Source organism: Diceros bicornis, assembly GCF_020826845.1.
Source record: "Diceros bicornis minor isolate mBicDic1 chromosome 20 unlocalized genomic scaffold, mDicBic1.mat.cur SUPER_20_unloc_2, whole genome shotgun sequence".
NCBI classification, from domain to species: Eukaryota; Metazoa; Chordata; class Mammalia; order Perissodactyla; family Rhinocerotidae; genus Diceros; species Diceros bicornis.
In genome coordinates, this window is record NW_026690884.1 from 303,968 (window position 1) to 326,474 (window position 22,507).

Below are 22,507 nucleotides of genomic sequence, written 5' to 3' on the forward strand. Positions count from 1 at the left end.
AGAGACCATCTCGCTGGTGACTGATACACGTGACTTCTGCAGAGGCAAAGCCAAGGCAAGAGGCTACTAATGTCCCCACCAACTGTAACCATCCTTTGGGCTCTGGTATGAAAGAACTAGCTAAGGTTTCCTATAATTATTATACATACCTCACAAAAGGACAAAACCCATTAATTGACTTGCATGGGGTCAAATAGCAAATGAGCTATGGAAGGAGGTACAGCATCTAGAGTCTGTGACTTCTGAACAGTTAAGCCAACACTTACAGCACAAAACCAGGCTTTCGTGCAGATTGATTTCAGGACAAATTGGGTGAGGAGTACAACAGCCATGGCTCTCCTTGCATGGAGTCTTGCCCATGTTTCTACATAAACACACCAAATCAGAAAATTTGCAAAGTGGTACAAAGGATTTTTGTGTGTGTGTGTGAGGAAGACCAGCCCTGAGCTAACATCCAATGCCAATCCTCCTCTTTTTTGCTGAGGAAGACTGGCCCTGGGCTAACATCCGTGCCCATCTTCCTCTACTTTCTATGGGACGCCGCCACAGCATGGCCTGACAAGCGGTGCGCTGGTGTGCACCTGGGATCCGGGCCAGTGAACCCCGGGCTGCCACAGAGGAGCGCGAGCACTTAACCGCTTGTGCCACTGGGCCGGCCCAAGGTACAAAGGATTTAAAGGAGTTTTTTTTTTCTCTTTCGTCTACTTTACATTGGAAAATTTATAACATCAATGCCACAGAGAAAAAACAAAGTTCAATGTCAGCTAAATTATATACTCCTTTAATTAAAAAGATAATAAAAGAATAGACTTTAAACAGTCTATAATTAACTTCATACACTTGGAATGGCTTCCAATCAGAAAACTGCAATTTAAGTAAATGTACCAACATTTCCTAATTACAATTGATTTACAACAGATTGGTAACTTGACCAAAGTTTTAAATGCAGACAAAATAGTAAGTACCCTGAATTTTATTCTGAACATAATAGGCAGAATAAAATAAAGAGGTTTTTACATACTGTAATCCAAATAATATAAAGCTGACTCAATTTTTCAGCATGAGTTTGAGAGCACAATTGGGCAACTGTATCTGAAAGTAGCCACTAACAAGAGACAATTAATTAGTTGCACCTGGAAAAAAAATAAAATAATGAGTACTCTCAATATGGATTTCATATACGATAAAATTACTTAAGTAATCATTTTTATGTTAAAATATGTTTTCCAGAAGGCAATAATGAACAAATTTTTTTATCAATTACCCCAAATGACATGAATTATATTTTAATAATTCACAATTGTCTAAAATAACAACTTGGTCTTCCACCTAATAACAGTAAACTTTTCATATGAAGGTCTTTGAACACTTAATCCCTGATATAACAAAAATCAATAATGATGATAGGAACGGTTTTGTTCTTTTTCCTTTTAAGATGCTTCACTTTGTGAGCAGGAATTCAGAAGTCTTCTCACTATCTTTTAGAGTACGCTGTGGGGCAGGTATCCCATTTTGCAGATGAGATTATAGTAAAGAGATAGACCTCGACAGCCATGGTTGGGTCGGGGCACAAGCAGGGCTGCCGCCACACCAAACACAGTTCTCTTCAACAGGCTTTAAGGAGTTCATAACCCATTAGAGCCTTCCTACTCTGCCTGGCTTAGAATTCTAATGACATCAGTGTCATTAACAATTAAGGAACAAAAGTAGATCAGTCTCTCCAAATCTGTGTTTCTGAAATAGTTTATCAAGTTGACCAGTTGACTGCTTTGGTCCAGGGGAGATCTCAAAGCAGATGGGAATATATCACTTAGGGGAGTGCCCAAAATAATTCCTGGGTGCTGAGGGGCACAGAGGGTGGCTAGAGCAAGAAGAGCAGCAAGGAGCCCGATGCCATGATTAAAACTTGTTAGAGGGGCTGGCCTGGTGACCTAGTGGTTGAGTTTGGCGTGCTCCACTTTGGCAGCCCTGCTTCACGGGTTCGGATCCCAGGTGTGAATCCACACCACTCACTCATCAGCCATGCTGTGGCAGTGACCCACATACAAGATAGAGGAGGATTAGCACAGATGTTAGCTCAGGGCTAAACTTCCTCAAGCAAAAAAAGAGGAAGACTGGCAACAGATGTTAGCTCAGGGCTAATCTTCTTCAGCAAAAATAAATAAATAAATAAAACTCGTTAGAAAGAATCTGTATTTAAAGACCTGACTGCTTATCTCTCAAAGGTCATATAAACACTTGGCACTTTTTCCAAGGCTAGACAGTGAACCAGTGACAATCAGTGTGCATTAAACAGCACCCCCAGTCACAACACACAATGCGGCATAAAAGGGCAATCCTAATCGTAACAGAACATAACACTGACATTAGTAACCATTCCTGACTTCTTTATCTGGCTTAAAAAAATGATTGTGGTAAAGAAGCAGTCTTGCAGCCTCCAGATATTAATTTTAAAATTTGTGTTGGTCATAAAGAAGGATCATTTCTTAGGGAAAGCTGATTTATACATAACTGTAGACCAACAGTCATGCAAAATGCAATCTTTCATAATGGAAATCAATGCTCTCTTATGCATGTTGAGAAACTATACAAATGTCTAGTCTAGTAGATGTAGATATTTTATCTCATCACCCACAATCACAGTTTGGCAGCGTAGGTTAAGAGAGTCACACAATGAATCATTTAGTCTAACAAGTCAGTTTGCACAGAGAATTATAAATGCATATATGCTTTCTACGCCACATACCACAACTGTGGTTTATGCAAAATAGTATATCAACAGATACAAAAAGCAGTGAGAAAGAAACAGGGGCCTGGTTACAGAGCCTCACAACACATAATCACCAAATGACCTACAGAGTGCAGAAAGACTCCGCCCCAGACAGCTTCTTCCACCGCCTTGTAAAGGAGTATTTGAGACTGCTGTTTTTTATTTTGCATGATAAAACAACAGGAAAGAGGGGGAGCCGGCCCCCTGGGTTAGTGGTTAAGTGCGCGCGCTCCGCTACTGGCGGCCCAGGTTCGGATCCCGGCGCCCACTGACGTACCGCTTGAACGGCCATGCTGAGGCCTTGTCCCACATACACCAACTAGAAGGATGTGCAACTATGACATACAACTATCTACTGGGGCTTTGGGGAAAAAAAGGAGGAGGATTGGCAATGCATGTTAGCTCAGAGCTGGTCTTCCTCAGCAAAAAGAGGAGGATTGGCATGAATGTTAGCTCAGGGCTGATCTTCCTCACCAAAAAAAAAAAAAAAAAACAGGAAAGAGGATTTTCTTGCATTGCCCTTTACTGCTTCAGGTTGAAAAGTTACTGACCCGGAAGGTCATTTCCAGCATTTTCCACAGTTTGGAGATCACTAGTACAGATGCAGAAGGTAATGTATACACATTCAGGACTTGTGAACCTCATCTTGTGCTCTGTTAAATGGAACATATGATTGGCCAAGTCTTCTTGTGACAAGGCCCTTTTAGAAACCATCATCTTGACTTCTCACGCCTTCATGGGATTTATGCTGAATTCTACTCTGAAGAAAATCATTAACATAAAACAGCCTATGTGGCACACTGAAGGTAGAGAAAATGATGTTAGATATAAGATAACCAGACCCAAAGCCCCTCTCACTCTCAGCGAAACAAGGTCCTTTCAGGTGGGCTTTCACAGACACTCATCTGCTGACCATGCTCGAGAAATAATTTGTTCTCTGCTAGTAAATAGTGGGGATATATTTTAATAAAAGGAAATATAGTCAGTCCCCAAAATAAAAATCAGAGTTAGGTCACTGGCAACAATTATGCAACATGAATTAGGCACCGACCAGGTGCCAACGCTGGACAACCCATTACACAAATTACACATATGTAATTCTATGACCTCAATAAGTCACTCAGATGCCACAAAGCTTCTGAGGCCATGAAAAGAAACCCACACTACCTAAAAGGTGGGTAGAGGGTATAGAACAGATTTCTGATTGACTCAGGAAGGATGTACAAGAATCATGGTTCACATGTGCCAACTACCCTGCAAATAATTAACCCCCTCTCTCTCTCATCCTAGCTTTATGGCCTTTAAGGGATATCCTTGAAGTGGTGGCTCTCAAACCTGAGTGAGGGTAGTTCCCTTAAGGGCTCATTAAAACCCAGATGGCTGGGTCTTACCCCCAGATTCCTGATTCAGTGAGGCCTGGGTGGGGAAAACGTGTTCCCAGGTCTTGTTGATGCTGCTGGTCCAGAGACCATACTTGCAGATTGGGGGCCTGTATCTTCTAGATTGGGGGCCTGTATCACCAGCATGACCTTGGAAATTGAGGAATCCATCTGGGGTTTGGACTTGCCAATGACATCCCTCTAGGGTGGTGGCTAGACTAGATTATATCCTGGGTTGTTCACGAAGGTATGCTAATATACCAGATGAAGGCTACCTGTGCTCCCTCCCCCCAAGTAAGCCCTTAAAACGTTGTTCTGAGTAGGGATTGAGTGGATATATCCAATTAACAATTAGAAACAAATACATTTACAAAGAAGTTAATGGTCAAGTCCATAAAACAGTTAAACTGACAACTACAAGTGTCTATCCCAGTGGTGACCGTGTGGACTAGTGTTTTGTTTTCATTTGGAAGCATCTGGGAACAAGAATGGCCATCCTTCCACAGCAGCAATTTCATCCCAATAATACCTGACTTGCTTTTCATGGCTGCCACCTCCAGGTAAGAGTCTCGGAGGCTGGTGAAGGACAGCTGTTCCACAGGCTTCAAGGTCTTCTTTCAGAATGTCACTGTGATTATAGAGCCTATAAAATAAAACAGGTGCTGCATGAGATGTTTATTTAAGCACAGATGGCCCAGCTTCTAGAATCTACGGAGGTTCTTCGTGGTTTATTGACATATCTGTAATATAATCTAGACACAAAAATGCAGCAACCAGACTATCTCTCGACAAAGATGTAAAATGGGGCATTTTGAAAACCTTGTTTGTGTGTATGTGGCAGTTTTAAATCCATCAGTGGAAGTAACTTTTAACCCTTTGAAGACTTTAATGACCTTCAAATCGACAGCTATGCAATCTCATTCCACATTCCACCTGACTGATAGGAATGCTAGATAATCTTAACAGCAGAAAAGGCTAATTTTCTATTGTCAATCATAACAAAGTTAGATCTCCACAACTCATGTGAAATTTACTTAAATCGTCACTGCTAAGAAATTGAAAACTGCTGGCTGGATACTGGTTATGTCCTCTATTTCTGAACGCAGAAAAATGACTATTATTTCTCCATTCAGATCCCACTGCAATACAATTTTCTTTATTTTTAGTAAGAAGAGGAAGGGAGGGAAAGAGGGATTTAGCCTTCATTATCTATTTCCAGTCTACTGGGGGACTGGTCTAGTCTAACAATTTGGCCACTGTTTTAGGTTAGGTCTGTCACGGTATCATAGTAGCTTCCAAAGAGACTGATTAGAAACTTCCTTTAAAAACATGTCTATTTGGGGGAAAGCATGATTCTAAAAAGCTATAGGAGAAGACATCAAAGACAAAACAGTATTTCTACTTTAAAGAAGCTGATGACATACGTAGTTGGGAATATTCAACATGTACTCCAAAAAGAAAATGAAGCAACTTGTAAAGCAATGTGTTAATTAGCAACATCTTACTAACTTGTAGTTCGTACAACAGTGGGTTAAGTTACTGGATCCACTTGATGGCCATGTGCCTAATATCAAAAGGATGAAAGAGATGTGCTCTGTTTGTCTATTAGAGGGTGAGTGACAAGTGTAGGCTCAGGCACCCTGACTCTGAAGCAGGCTTTTATCCTGGGCAGGAAATACAAATGTCGTGTCATGTCCGTCCCCCACCCCCACCCCCCCACCCCCCATTCAAGCCCTATTCTGGACCCTAGGCCACCCTATGGGCGCTCCAGTTCCTTGCCGTGTCTCAAGCTCTTGTCTAAACTCTAAGCCTAAGATTCTTAGTCCTTCTGGGCCACATCCTGTGTTGGATCCTTCACCTCTGAGCTCTGCTGCCAAAAACCTTCCATTTTTTGATCGGGTTGTTTTGTTTTTTGTTGTTGAGTTGTATGAGTTCTTTATATATTTTGGAAATTAACCCCCTGTTGGATATATGATTTGCAAATATTTTCTCCTAGTTGGTGGGTTGTTTTTTCATTTTGTTCATGAATGGCCAACAGGCATATGACAAGATGTTCAACATCACTAATTATCAGGGAAATGCAAATCAAAACTACAATGCGATTTCACCTTACATCCATCAGAATGGCTATAATTAACAAGACAAGAAATAACAAATATTGGAGAGGATGTGGAGAAAAGGGAACCCTCATACATAACTGGTGCAAATGCAAACTGGTGCAGCCACTATGGAAAACAGTATGGAGATTTCTTATAAAATTAAAAATAGAAATACCATATGATCCATATATCCCACTACTGAGTGTTCATCCAAAAACATGAAAGCAACAATTCAAAGAGATTTATGCATCCCTATGTTCATCACAGCAATATTCACAACAGCCAAGACATGGAAGCAACCCAAGTGCCCATCAACGGATGAATGGATAAAGAAGACATGGTATATAGATACAGTGGAATACTACTCAGCCATAAAAAAAGACAAAATCATGCCATTTGTGACAAAATAGATGGACCTTGAGGGTATTATACCAGGCAAAATAAGCCAGACAGAGAAAGATAAACACCGTATGATTTCACTCATATGTGGAAGATAAACACGTGGATACGGAGAACAGATTACTGGTTACCAGAGGGGAAGGGAGTAGGCGGAGAGTGAAAGGAGTAAAGGGACACATATGTATGGTCACAGATAAAAACTAGACTATTGGTGGTGAACACAAAGCAATCTATACAGAAACTGATATATGATATTGTGTACCTGAAATTTATACAATGTTATATGCCAATATGACCTCAATAAAATAATTTAAAAAATAAATTAAAAAACAAACAAACAAAAATCCTTCCAGACTCCTGGCCTATATGACTTACAGTACCTATAATACTTCTTTTTCCTTTGGCAAAATCTGGTTCCTAATTCTTCCTGGAAGGCTTTATCTCGTCACCACTCAATTCACAAAATAACACCTGCCCTTAAGAAAAGGAAGACAGGCCCATCGGAGGTAAGCCAATTTCAGAGCAGCAAAGGAGAGCACATAATCACTGGGAAGGCAATCAGGAGTTGTGAGGCAGTAGAGAGACAGAGAGCTCCTTGGCATCACAAGGGCTTGACTATGGAGGAGGAACTTCAGCTGGGCAAGATTTAGACAGAAGGGGAGATGACCCTTTAAGCTAAGGGGCGGCACAGGCAAAGGTGAGAGGAAATGCCATGGTAGGAGGGGTGTCGGGACCAGCAAGGACACAAGTCTGGCCAGGTGGGGGTTGCTGTTTGTGGTGATAAGATAGTAATGGGAAATAAAATTCAATATGAAACTCGGGTGAGAAAATAGTAATAAATCTTGCGGATTTCTGAGCTATGGCTGGTTTCTTGAAAGCAGTGTTTTTGAGAGGGTTAGCCTGGCAGCCGTGCACAGATGCAGTTGGTGAGGGGACAGACACGAGACCCAGACCACAGCCAGGAGACTGAACTTGTGCTCTAGATGGCAGGGGAAGAGTGTGTAAGTGGGAGAGCAGTGGTGGGGGTGGCAGAGAGGGAGAACAGTCATTCACGGCTCAGCTGGGGGGAAGTCAAGCGCCTACAGCTGGTGGGGTGGGCTCGCGAAAAACTGGGGTGTGTGCCTCACTCAAAGGGCCAGTCACTCCCAGCTCCCGCAGTGGAATGTGTCTCAGTGACGTCGATCTTCCTAGTTTTCAAGAGAAGCTGGAAATTCACAATTGCTAGTTTTATTTTTACGTGACATCTCCCAAATTTAAAAATCTGGCAGCTAATTCAAAAGGAGGTTAAATACTATGCTGGACAAACAGAGCTGGTCTGCAGGCTTGGGGTCTCCAGCTTAGACTGCCTCTAGTCTCACCTCCCACCCCAGGTGGTAGACCCTGAGCAAGGACCAGGGCTTGATGTTTTTGCACCTCCTCTGAAATGCTGGTACAATGGCGGAAGTCAGCAGACGCTCACCAATGCTGGGGTACCACAGTGGGGTATAGGCAGGGTGTTCGGGTGGCAGCAGCCTCCCTCCAGGGAGGAGTATTTTATCTCTGCCATTCTTAGGAATGGTGATAAGAGAAAACAGTTTTAGTGGTTTTATTACTGTTTATAAATGCTCTACAGACAATGCACCCTTTGTTGCCTGTATCCCCCACCCCCCCACCATGGTATGCCAGTGCTAAATAATACCTGATTGTCCAGTCAGGACAGATGCCAGATAACCTTTGTTCTTTTCCAATTTGATCAATCCAAATATCAGGCTTACTTAGACTAGCTCTTCTCATACTTGTCTAGGAGCTTCTCTGACTACCTCATTCACAGGGATCTTTCTTATCCCTGAATTCCTTTAGCACAATACAGACCACATCCTACATTGTACTGTTCTCTAGTTATGTCATGTCTGTCTAGTCTTCTCAACAAGACCAAAAGCTTGTTGAGAACAACTGGACTTCTGAATTTTTATCTTACTTGAAGTTTCATGTTGCACTCAGCACAATACTGAAGACATACTTAACATCACGAGTTGAATGACAGGCCAAGATTTAAACCTAGATTAGAGAAATCCATGACACCTATTTTTACAGTATGTTTTTATACGGTTGCTGTTAGACCAGTCCAGGGCTTCCATGGCGTCCATGGCTTGGCAAGGAGCGATCAATAAGACGGCCACAAGTACTGTCTGCACAGAGCTTATGGTCTACTCTAGATTAATTCAGAACCTTCTCTGGCTAAAAGACAAGTTGGTCTGTGCTGAGGGTTTCTAGTAGTTATTTCTCCACGTGATACCTGACTTTAGCTTACAAAATATTCATCAGTCCTTTGCTGAAAAAACCTCTATTAAAGAATTCAAACACTATGGAGCTAAAGATTAAAGACTATGTGTTATAAAAAACACTATCCTAGAATTCAAGACCTCAATTTCTTTCATGTCTTCTATTTGCATTCCCATCAAAATAATTCCAGCTGGAGGGGCATCAGTCTGACCAGCCCATGCCCAGTCCTTCCTGGGGAATATGTAGACGGGCCTGGCACTAACACACTGGGCCTTACCATCAGTTTGTCTCTGTGAACTCCAGCAAGTGGACAAACGTGATGGATGACAAGTAATCTCTAGAAGCACAAAAGGCACTTTAAAGAGGTATATTTTATTTTACCCAACAGTGCAGGCAGATAATAAATAAATTTTTTTGGCCAAATTTAAAGTAATTGCTTTCTAGCTTCATTTTCATCTTTCAGTCATACAGAATTTAAGAGAGAATTTAAAAGAAAACAACTCCACTCCAGGCTAATGGGAACACTCAAAGGAAGGTACAATTTTTTTTGGAAGCAAGGAAGAGAGAAAAAGTGCCATGCTTTTCCTTTCAGTACTGCAAACTGAGAATTACTTTTTGGCAAAAATGACCCTGTATTAGGGCTGTAGAAAATAAACTTTTCCTTAACCCCACCAGGTAACTTCCACACATTCCCATGGGTGTTCTATCAGAGTGGACATGTTTCAGTTGCAGCACTAAAGGCATGACTTTCAGGTTTTATTTTCTCTAGGGAACAACAGTCTCAAAATGGTGTGGTAATCACTGCCCATAACTAGTAATGAGTTTACTTCATAATTTACATAATATAATGTTACTTTTAAAAAGTTTTATACATTTACTGTATTTTTAATGAGACTGAAGAATAATAAAGCACCATAGTTGGTCACATCCAGAACAACGTTTTGGGGAAGGAAATTGTATTGCTAAATGAGCAACAACAAAAAGGCATCATCTGCAGAGGTGGTCTGTAGTTCTGAGTGTGGGGTTTAGGAACATCCCATATACAGAACAGTGGGCAAAGGGCAACACGACCGGCCTTTGCTTCCCATTCCAGTGCCTGCAGAACACTGGCCTGCACACACAACTTCTTCCTTCTCATGGGTTTGACCCTACACTCCTTCCAAAACATAAGAAGGTTTTGATCTTTAAACTAAGAACACATGGCCTGGATAGAAAAGATTACTTTTAAAACCATCACTTTGGGGCTGGCCCGGTGGCATAGTAGTTAAGTTGGAGCGCTCTGCTTCGGCAGCCCAGGGTTCTCAGGTTCTGATCCCGGGTACGGACCTACACACCGCTCATCAAGCCATGCTGTGGTGGCATCCCACATACAACACAGACGAAGACTGGCACAGATGTTAGCTCAGGAACAATCTTCCTCACCAATAAATAAATAAATAAATAAATAAAGTCTTAGTTGCATATTTTATCTCTATTAAAAAAATAAATAAATAAAACCATCACTTGATCACGTTCTGGTTCTGTTTTTCACATTTAATTCCCAAGGAAATTTGTTGATTACAATCAACAACATTTAAAATCCTCCTAAGACCCATGAGAATTGTTAAGTTTAAACAGAAGTAACAGAATGCATTCATGCACCCAACACTTAAAGACCACAACTGCTACAAAATATAACTAACGAGCCAAAGCGGGCTGTTGTCAGTCAAACCCTGATATGCTAATTCAATTTGTGTAGCTTACTGGTCATCCTGAAGCAATTTAGCACCTTCACCAATAAGAGAAAACCTCCAGTGACCTCCCACCCACAGGTACACAAATACAACAGAGAACCAGAGAGGTCTGTAGAAGCCCTACCTCCATAAAGATGCAAATTAAGATTTAAACAGTGTAACAATTGGCGAGAGCTAATCCTTTTACAGAGGTGTAAATGGCTATTGAGAACTGAATTCCGGCTGCTAGCTTTTGTTAAGTAGCATTACAGACAAGTTTCACCCAAGAGCAATGCCACCAATTCTGAAGACTATTGATAAAATAGTTTCATAAAGCCAGTGCAATTTGTTTACTCTGATATCAAGTTTCCTGACCATAAATCCAAACATGTAAATATAAACCACATCGAGAATTAGTGCCCTGGGAAAATAAACTGGGAGGAACTATCTCAAGCCTGACACCCGATGGCTGGAACAGCTGTATGTGCGGCCACAGTGAAGTCTGTATACGGGGTTTTGTTTGCCACACAAAACAGTTGTAGAAAGGACAAACACATACATAGTTAAAGAGTATTTTTCTTTTAACGGGCTGTCTTACAAAACCTATGTTTTGGTGGCTCCCTTGGTCCCCATTGTGCAGCCCCCTGGGTGGTCCCTTCCAGGGGGCCACTTGAAGGGAACACAATGCCAAAAATGAGGGAAGGAGGGGACAGCAACACAAAGGCCAACAGAGCGGGGCGGTCTGCAGCGGCAGGCTGCAGACTAGGGGTCAGCAAACAAGGCTCTCTGTTTAGCCCTGGAAACAAGGGCTCCTTCTCTATACCTGGAAACAGCGTGATTAAGCTGACAGCTTGAATTATGGGCTGCATTTTGTAGGGTATGGTCCGTCTGCGTTAAGGTCCTCTTTATTGTAGCAGAGGCCTCACAAGCAAAACCCTTGCCTTTTCCCCCTCTTTGGCTTCAAAACATCATTCTGTTCCATTTTAATTTTCAGAACTACTCCTTCTCCCATATCACCTTTCCTTTTTTTTTTTTTAAGTTGCTTACTGAGGTGCTGGGAGGCCTGAGAGAATTTATAATAGGGTGTTTCCCTCTACCCTTAAACAGAGATAACCAGCCTGAACCCATAATGAGATTTTAGCAGCCGAGTCATTAGCGATGGCTGCATAAAGGATGGTTCCTTTATGAAATGGATGTGTTCTTTTTTGTTTTTTATTATTTATTTTTTACCCCAAAGCCCCAGTAGATAGTTGCATGTCATAGATGCACATCCCTCTAGTCGCTGTACGTGGGACACGGCCTCAGCATGGCCAGAGAAGCGGTGCGTCGGTGCGCAACCGGGATCCGAACCCAGGCCACCAGCAGCGGAGCGTGAGCACTTAACCGCCAAGCCACGGGGCCGGCCCTGAAAAGGATGTGTTCTTAATTTGCTCTTTGATAGGTCTGTGGATCCCAAACAACACCTGAGTTGATAAAAATCCTCTTTGCTGGGAAGGTGAACACTGGAAACATTTACTCTTGCTCCCTGGATTTCCTTTAAATCAGCACAGATGTGTCGCCAGTGGGGTGTTGTCATTAGGGTGCTGGCTGCACCCTCCAATCTGAGGTGCACACAACGGATTTATGGAGCCAGTCACCTAAAGTGACCTAGCTTTAAATATCTGCTGCAAAAAAGAACATGGAGGGTAAATGTCTTATCGTACAACTTTATGCCTTTGATGGTGCTCAGGGTAAGCTACCCCAGGAAGCACCACTCTGGTATGCGGATTATTTCGAGCTGAAGACAATAAGGACTCAGAGAACTCAGGAAGAATATTTGAGTTTCCCCTCCCAAACTGCCTAAAGAATTTAAAACAAAAGATCTGTTTCAGGAAGGAGTTATTATCATGACTGCTATAAAGATAATGTAGGATAGAGGTTACAATAGAAAAGGCACCAACAAGCCCATCTTATCGGAAGCTCTGTCTCTCTGGCCACATGCTCTAGATGGCCCTGCGAGGAGTTACCAGACAATCATTTACAAGGGAAGTCTCCATTTGTAAAGGTATCTCCCTCTCTGTATTGGGAAGAGAGGGGATGACCTCATTTCTAGAGACTTATCAATGTAGAAGGTGAGGCCTTAAAACTGCATAATAAACCTTACTCTTGTTTATAGTGCTTTAGTGATAATCTCCTGTAACTAACACCCCCGCCCCCAACATCCTCCTTGTCTTTGGTTGGACATGGTATTTAAGACGAGAATCTCTGCTACTGTGTTGATAAACGCAGTGTCCCTGCTTTCTCCCATGTATACATGTTATTAAACTTGGTATTATTTTCTCCTGCTAACCTGTCTTGTTATTTGGCCAGCCATAAGAACCTTAAGGAAAAGGACTGAGGGAGATTCCTCCTCTTCCCCCGACACCTTTCAGAAATGTAATACAATCAGGCCTTGTATTTTGACTAAATTTAAAGAATACTATGAACATAATAAATTTTTTTATTAGACATTATCATAATTGGTTCTATAATTAAACTCTAGAGGGCGCTTTTTGTAAAAGGGCATCTGATATTTTCAGGGTAGAATCATCTTTGCTGGAGCTTAAGGACTAACAGAGGATCATAAAGCAAAACACCAGACTTTTGCTGTTACACGTCTCTCCGTCTGTCTCCACATGTGTGTATGTGCCGGTGCGGGTGTACGTGCGTCTGTAAGAGAAGAGACAAGGAGGACCAGACTGGGCTGGCAAAGATTATGCTACGTGAGGGGATTCAGGGAGAAGGCAAATCAGAAGGCATGATGGGATGGTGGATGGGCTTACTGAGGGCTCAGGCAACGTTCAGACTCTGAAATAAGTTAGTATGTCACTTCTCTGGGATAAGTGAGTCTCCTTAGAAGCCAATTAACTCTGATGAATGGGAATGGGGTCTAGGGCAGTCACCCTCCACTGAGGGAGAGCTCAGACCTGTAGGGCAGGTCCCTCCCTGGGTTCTGACTCAGTGTTCGGGGCCCACCTCCATGATGACAATGAGATGGGAGTGGCAGCACCCTGGGAGGGCACCAGCAGGAAGGAGACTGAACACTTGGCTATTAATGATTGCCTCCTGCTATGTGAGTATGGTAGAAATCAAAGACAGAATTACTGACAAAATTGTTCTGGTTTTCTGCTGGCTCCTTCAGAGGGCCAATACTGTATTAAAATGAAGAAGCTGAATCAATTTATTATTCAAATGCTCATTCACCTAAGAAGCTGCTAAAAGGAAGCCAAAAGAAACAAGAAAGTGAATGATAACAAACCATCATTATGAATGAATAAAGGGGATTAACCGGGAGGAAAGGCAGGCGGGATGCAAGCTAGGAAATAATGCCCTCCTGGGTAGACCCTGGGAGCCAGGTGAAAAGGCTTCTCCTCAGTGTGGAAGTTCAGGGGATGTAAGACAAGCACATCCCCAATTCCAGGTAAGTACACCTTTCAAAGCAGCAGAAACCAGTTTCAGCTGTGCCCATGATTACAGATGTAATAATGCTCCAAAACAACCATGTCCAGCATACATCTATGTAATATATAACATCTGATCAGCAAGCACCATCAATCCCAGACCCAGCACTGGAAATTCTTTTAGGGATTCAATTATCCTAGAAAGTAGTGCTTTTCAATGTTTAAGGTGGCAGAACACCTGGAATTCTTAGAACTTTCTGTAAAATATCATGAAGTACTGATATACGTCATTTCATCACACAAATTAGGAACATTTTTACTAGCGGACAATGAATATATGTATACAATATAAAAATCAAACCACTAACACAAATACCCATGATGAAAAACCAATCTATCAAACCTAACAGGATCAGCTGATTTCACATTTTTCATTATTATTCATTTGGTACTCTCATTCATTTTCTCTTCCAGTAGGCAAGCTATAGCAGGTAACCAAAGTTTTATTAAAATAATTTTGAGGAAGTTCTCAAAATTACAAAGATTTATTTTCCTAAAAATTGGAAAAGACCACTTGACTCAATAGCAGGAGAATTCTACTGGAATATATCTGAGAATCACTGCACTAAAGAAAACGAATCTAGCATTGTTTTAAGCAGCAGATTCAAACACACTTCCAGTCCACAAAAATGACAAGCAAATTAAAATGAATTTACACTGACAAAGGAAAATAGAAAAAAATTAGACAACTAGTTGAAGGCCATTAAACACAAGGTGTTCAGAAGTGCTCCTCACATCTCTCTTGTAGGTTAAAGTAATACTGTAAGTCTCCTAACTGGGACTCAAAATAGTGAGATTCAGTACAAAAGCACAAGAAAACATATCAAGGTCTCACTTATTGCTTTTTGAGTTTTTCTTATCTGCTTGGCCTATCTGCACAGATTCCCTCACAAAAGCCATCACTGAATGGAAGCTTTCCCACTCAGTTATCAAGCTCAAATGTTCCTTATCAAATCCCACCTTAAAATAAGTTTCGTTTTTCTAGAAGCCTATCACCAATAGCTCAACAACTGCTCTTCAAAAGGTGAGAAATATAAGTTTAAGAGAATAAAAGGGAAGATGAGCCATAAGGAACTGATCAAGTCTAAGATCAAGGCGCTGGCTGGCTTGGTTCCTGGTGAGGGCCCACTTCCTAGCTTGCAGACGGCTGCCTTCTTGTTGTGTCCTCACAGGGCAGAGAGAGGAGGAGAGCTCTCTCAGGTCTCTTCTCATAAGGGCACTAATCCCATCACGAGGGCCTGACCCTCATAACCTCATCTAACCTTAGTTACCCACTAAGGGCCCATCTCCAAATACCATCACATTGGGGGTTCAGGCTTCAACATATGAATTCTGCAGGGACACAACTCAGTCCATAAGAACACCGCTGCCACCATCTTGTTCCTGGCCTAAGGATGAGGTCAGCACTGAGGATGACAGAGCAGGGAAACGGAAAGGACCTGGGTCTTTGATGACAAAAGTGAAGGGCAGTATCAACCAATCCCAGGGCCTGCTTTACTCCCGGACTTCCAGAAATAAACAAAAATGTGTTTATTGTTTAAGGCAGTTCGAGACAGTGTTCCCGTTATTTGTAGCCTGGTATATCAAGATAATTAATAGGTAAATGTTCAACAAGGCCAGAAAGCCAAGTTTGAAAAAAGAACTCTGATGGATGGCTTTTCCATAATTCAAATTTACATTTCATTGAAAAGAATTTAAGGGAGGTATCTTAAAATGACGATCCTACCCCTGTCACTCTGCTCCCCTACCATGTCTCCTTTTTATAAATACCAGTAACAGCAGAATCTTTGCTCTTGGTGTGGCTGGGCCAGCACAAAGCAGGATCGAGGGGCTGTTCATGTGCTGGGTGTGGAGGGATAAGAAAAAGACCCCTGTAGCCCCTGAATGTGTTCCCCTGGCCTGCAGTGGTGCTATACTCTGCCACATGAGCCACTCCTTCAGCTGGAGTGACCAACAGTTCCCTAGACATGGGCCATGCTGGTCTGTCTTCAGGCCTGTGCTCCAGCCATTCCTCTCTTAAAATCTGGAATGGCTAATCTCCTTTCATCAGCCAAACCAATCACCATGGCTATTCTGGTTTTCTATTGCTTGTAATAGCTAACCTGAATTTAGTGGTGTAAAACAACAATCGACAACTTTTTGTTATGCTCATGGCTTCTGCGGGTCAGGAATTTGGACAGGGCACAGGGCAGGTGGCTTGTCTCTGCTCTGCAATGTCAGGGACCTCAGTCTGAATATCATGGGGTGATGTGGAACACAGGTGACTGGAATTATCTGGAGGCTTCTACACTCACATCTGGAGCCTGGGCTGGACTAAATTCAGGCTCAGCTGGGCCTGCTGACTGCAACACTGACACACGGCCTCTCCCTGAGGCTTGTTTGCTGTTAGCCCCACTTTCTTGGAAACCTGGCCATATTCCAGTCTCTCCTACCTTATTTGAATCTTAAACAACCAAGACTTGACCCCTAGAGTCTCCTCTCCAACTTTTGAAACCATAGGTAAACTTGTTCCACTCAGAATAAACTACTTTTAGATCTCAAATTTGTATTGAAAGAGGTCTCATTTTTCTGCAGCCCTCGTGGAATTTGGGCTGCTGGTTCCCTCCCTAGCAGAGATGCAGGCCTGCTATATTCTCTCATCAGCCTCCCTAGTCTCTCTTTCCCCCTGCCCTCCCTTTCTCCCTCTCCCCAATCGCCTCCTCCCTCCCCTCCCTCTACATCTCTTATTTGGCTCCCGGAGTGCTGGGATAGGGCCTCTTAACACTCCATAGAGACATCTCCCCAAAAATGTTGTAACTCACTTAAACATCAAATGATAAGAGGGATTCTAGGAAAACAGTGGCAGCACAGCCTTTATTTTTAAAAATCTCCCTGAATTCCCTTATATAAATATAAAAAAAAGATAGAACAACTAGGAGAGCAAACCAAAAATTCATGCATAATATCTATGACAAAATTATGTGACAAAATATGAGTGAGTGGAACAAACTACTGATAGCAACTAAACCCCCATTATATCTGCAATTGTACAGAAGGAAGTGGAGGGACAGCAAAAGTATGAATGACGTTCCTGAGAATGCAAGAACCTCCACATCGTCAAGCGGTACTCACTGGCAGGCTGAGGTGAGAAGGGCAGCCCATCTGGAAGGGGGCTGCAGGTCCATTTCAAGGGTTAGAACAGAGGGACTGCGGTAGGTGCAGGAGCAATCCGGGCCCTACCACTCCAGAACCTTACCAGTCTAAGTGCCCTTTCAGCAGAGCTCTGCACTGAGGAGAAGCTGCTGGGAGGGAACTCTAAATTGAACTTAACTGGGACAATAACGGCAGAGGAAGAATCTTCCCATTTCAAGTGGAGGAGGGGAAAAGAGCCAAGGGATCTAAGAAAGTAAGAGGCCACATACAAACATTCTGGGAGAACAACAGAAGAGGGAGCTCTGGAGCCGTAAAACTAGGAAAGCCAGCCTGGCCCACCTGCCCCTCCTGAGTGCAGGAGAACTCCTCTCACCAGACATAGGCCCAGAAAAGATTCCAGGTCTCTTTATCAGTAAAGCGCAGGTAACGACACCTCCACTGCATAGGGCTGCGGCAGCAGATGAGATAATGTATGTAAAGCAGCTGGCACAGCATCGGGTACACAGTAAGCACTCAAAGATGATCGAAATTATTACCATTATTATAAACATTAGCATATCAAGTTTATATAACAACCTTAAGCCTAACTCTAACAAAAGATTAAAGATTTCAGTTAGGCCACAGTGAAGTGTGGTAAAACACCACTGTCCCACTCCAGAGGACATTTCCCAAGTTGTCCACCCCGGACTCAGCACCCTCCTCCGCAGAACAGTACTACCCAGTACATAATTGCTCAATTCTGCCTCTCGCCTTCCCTTTCCCCAGCTGCAGGCTGACCCTTTTCCAGCTGTTCACACATCCTTGCTTCAGAGAGCCTCTTACAGCTCCCTGGTCTACGATTTTCCTTTATGATCAATTTTCCGCCCTGATTATCTTGTTTCTGGAAGGTATCTCAGGTTTTAGGAAAACTTCTGATCACACCCAATTGGATGATGATTTCCTGGTTGAACTCCCAGACTTCTGGAGCCTCGCTGGTGACCTCATGTACTGATGCTAAGCACAAGCTCTACTTACGGTGCATCATACTCAACACTTCTCAGTGAAAAGGGCTAAATAAATCAAACTGTCCATTTTGTCAGGATTCTGATTCATTGATGCTAGAAATTAAATTTATCAAATTGCTAAGAGTCAGAGTAGGAGAGACAGAAGCCAAGTTCATTTCTGACTTCAAAAAAAAAAGAGGTTGGCCATTCCCTTTATATGTCATGTATGTCCCTGCATCTTGACTTCCAGAACCACACTATCAGATTACCATTAACTATCAAATGCCAACATGTGCCAGCCACTGTACCAGGTGCTTTAGCTGAAAAAATCAATCTGATGAAGATAGTAAACTAGAACTTTGAAGTCAAATTTAATTAGTCAAAAGATGATACTGGTCAAAAGGAGATCCAAGACTATAATCACAAAAGGTCATGGCTCTGCCAGTCTTCCTGTGGTCTAGAGCAGGGAAAGAGAAAGAGAACATTCCAAACAAATCAGTAAGTTCCTGATTTGTTTCTTGTGATCATCTCTAGTTAAAGAAAGGGAATTAGGGACAGGGCTAGCCTGACAGGAGAAATAAAAGGGAACAGGTTCATATTCTGGATAATTTTTCATAAATGTGTACAAAACATAATATTCTGAAATCACATATTCTCCATGTCAGCAGACGGTTATGAGTTTGGAAGGCTTTCTAGTAACCACACATAATAAAATAAGAAAGTACTGTGTATAATCTAAAAAGACAAATTGTTAAAAGACTTGGGAGGGCTCATCACAAGGAAAGAAAGATGAAATGGAAGGGGAGAAAACTGTTCCACCAATAGATTTAAAAGGTAAAAGACAAACTAAATTAGAAATGACTTTGTCAAAGCTATGCATTTCATAACTAAAACTGAAAGTGGCCAAACAATATCTGGTTTCCCCGGCCTTCAGAAAGGAAGCAGCAGCCAAGTGGAAGCGACTATGAGGGAGAAGGGAAGAAGACACACCAGGTAGGCTTCAGGGTGCTGATACTATTTCTTGACTGGGTGGGGGTTACCAGCTGTGTTCACTCTGTGATAATTAATGGAGCAGTACACTCATGATTTGTTCACTAGTATGTAGGCTATACTTCAATAATAAAATTCATTTTAAAAAGAGCACATGACAAGGACTTCTGCTTCTTGTAAAGGCATCCTAGGTAATGCAGGCCAATCCTTGCACTAAGAACAAAAAAAAGTATAAAAAATATCTCTTTGATAGCTTAGAGAGATAAGGCAGTGATGAATTACAGGATCAAAACCTAGAAAAAAAGGAAATTCAGAGAGATAAGCCTAACATCTGGGGCAATTTTTCTTTGAAGGGCATGTGCCAATTCCAGAAAAGGCAGCTGAGAGTCTGAGAAGCTGAGTGGAGCTCCAGGCAATCCCACAGAGTGGGAGAATAAAAACTGAAGTCCAGGTCTACCAACGAAGGGGAACCCTAATAAATCACCCACACTTTGAACTGGAACTTCAAAGGGCTGCTTCCTGTGGATAATGGTGAAACTGAGTCTGGCCCTCAAAGGGACCAAGGCCTGGCTTCACACTGTCTCAATTCTTCAACCTGGATGAAAGGGACCCAGGATCACTTCTGCCCCAGGCGCCTGCCAGAAGCAAATGCAAATCCTCTTTAGAGGAGGAAAACTTCCTTGTCCTCAAATCACTCCCAAAATGCTCCTACACAATATCCATTCAAAAATTGCCAGAGATTTGAGAAAAACAAGACAAGAGTGATTAAAAAGCGAGAGAAAGAAAAGAAAACAGAAGCAGACCCATGGGGAAGAAATGGAGATCCAGTCTCTAAGGTACTTATACTGTCTGGAAAGAAAGTAAAAATATTAATTAACAATAGATTTTGAAAGGTCAGAAACTTAGAGATGAAACAAAAATTAGTAAATATATAGGTGATTAGAATCATGTAATTATTAAGCTCGAGCTAACGGAAACATACAGAACCCTACCCAATGAAGAGTGAATATACATGTTTTCAAGCATTATGGGCATTTATAAACATTGGCCATTACTATGGCCAATCAACAAAGACCAAAGCACAGATGTTGTTCAGAACACATTTTCTGCCAACAATGTGATAAAATTGGAAATCTATAATGAAAAGAGAATCCTCTTTTCCCCTAATATGTTTAGAAACAACCAAAAATCATTTTACATAATACCTATGTCAAAGAAAAAGATATAATAATTATAAACATTTAGATAATTAAGTTAAAATACTTAAAACTGAATGGGAGTGATAGCATTATTTGTCAAAACCAGTGGGGTGCAAGTCAAGCAGTACTTACATGGAAATTTAAAGCCTCAAAAGTATATGTTCTAAAATGGGAAAGATTGAAAATTAGGCATTCAACTCAGTTAGAAAAAACCACCTGGTAAAACCAAGCAAAGTAAAAAGGGAATAATAAAGATAATAACAGAAACAAACGAGATTTTTAAAAAGCAACAGATGGGATGAAATCTGATTATTTGGAGAAATTAATAAAATAGACAAATCTCATGCAGGATTGATTGATGAAAAAAGTTGGGCAGACAAAATTATGAATGAAAAAGAAACATAATTATTGACACGGTAAAAATTCTAAAATATAGGGTCCAGCCCCGTGCCCTAGTGGTTAAGTTTGGCATGCTCTGCTTTGGCGGCCCAGGTTCAGTTCCCGGGCGTGGACCTACACCACTTGTCGGCAGCCATGCTGTGGTGGTAACCCACACCCAAGATACAGGAAGACTGGCAACAGATGTTAGCTCAGGGATGATCTTCCTCAGAAAAAAAAAAAAAAGAAAAAAAGAAAAAAAATTGTAAAATATAAAAGCTGCCCACAAATTTGAAAACTTAGAAAAGTATTAAGAAACTAGAAAATTTTTCTAGTACACTCTACATTTTCAAAATTGACTCAAGATGAATGAAAACATCAATATACGTATAAGCATTTAAGAAACAGAAAAAGTAGACAAAAATTGAGAGAATTTTCATCAGTGCACCTGTCTTGCAAGAAATGTTAAAAGTTCTTCTGGTTTTAACCTTTGCAAGTGTTCTCAGTATCCCAGACTCCTGCCTTTGCTCTAGGTCACCCACCTCTTCTGACTGAGGCCAGAAGCCTATGGTGAGAAGGGTGGGAAAGGCTGGGGAACCAGGTTCAGGTCGGTCAATGGAGACTTCTTTTAACATCTCCCGTACAGACACTGAGTGACAATTAATGCCTACTTTGCTGACCATCTGGTCTGAGGACTGCTGCCCTCTTGGAAGCCTGGTTCTGGACTTTTAAAAATTTAAACCAAAATAAAGATAAGGAAAGTCTTAGATTTTTCAGATCAAAGTAGGTGAGCTAACAGGAGAGGCACAGGCAAGACTGGGGAATGAAGTGCCAGGCAGAACAGGAAGGGGATACACTGACAGCCCCACCTGCTGGCACCAGGTTATCTTTTCAAAAGTGTAATGCACAACCTTACTTTGGGAACAAAAGCGATCATTTGTGGGGCAGCAAGAAAAAGCTCAGGGGGCCACTTGTTGAGGGGCAGAGGTCAGGTCCAGGAAAAACAAGAGACAGTGGTGAAGAAAAAAAGCAAGTGAAGCAGACACCTGAAGGCATCATCACATCTGAAGGAACACTGAATCCATAAACATGCTTCCAGCTCCGCTTAGAGTGACTTGCGGGTAAATTCTACAAGAAACACAGTTTTATGCAAGAATTTCAGATGCAAGAACTTCCTTCCCATATTTAACTTTGAAGAGGGGCTAAATTAAAATCACTAGAGGAGATTCACTTCATGTGATCACATTTTTATGACCCTGAGAAACCAAGGCTTTCATTTATTTAGTGTAAAAGGCAGCATTACGTTTTGCTGTCAGCCATACTCCAGGGGGGAAGGAACAAAGCAACTCTGCGAGTGCTTTGCTCAGCTTGAAGAAAGGCACACAGCACTTCTTCAGCTTATTTGAGGCTGGAAGGCACAAAAATCAATACGGACAGAGCAAAAGGTCAAATTGCCACCGCTTAGTTTTCTTTTCTTTTCCTAATTAAATAATCTCATTTGCTTCTGGAGCTTCCTTATTCAACCTAATGAAATATTATCTCTGATATTCCAGTTTTTTAGGCAGTAGAGAGTTACTGGGAACCAGCCCAGGGTATCAGTTAAGAATACAGACTCTGGACCCAGACGGCCGAGCTCAAAGTACACTGAGCCACTTTGTGACTTTGAACATAACTTCTCTGTGTCTCAGTTTTCTCCTTTGTAAAAGGGTAATGATGATAGGAATA

At 41.9% G+C, this 22,507-nt stretch overlaps 1 protein-coding gene across 1 annotated transcript in view; it reads right to left on the bottom strand.

Annotated features, from left to right (window-relative positions):
• The window catches only part of LOC131401834 (centrosomal protein kizuna-like), a 69,854-nt gene that overhangs the window by 33,144 nt on the left and 14,203 nt on the right, over nt 1-22,507 (bottom strand). The window contains 1 exon segment of the mRNA XM_058536946.1: nt 16,391-16,413. Coding sequence (XP_058392929.1) covers nt 16,391-16,413 — 23 coding nt within the window.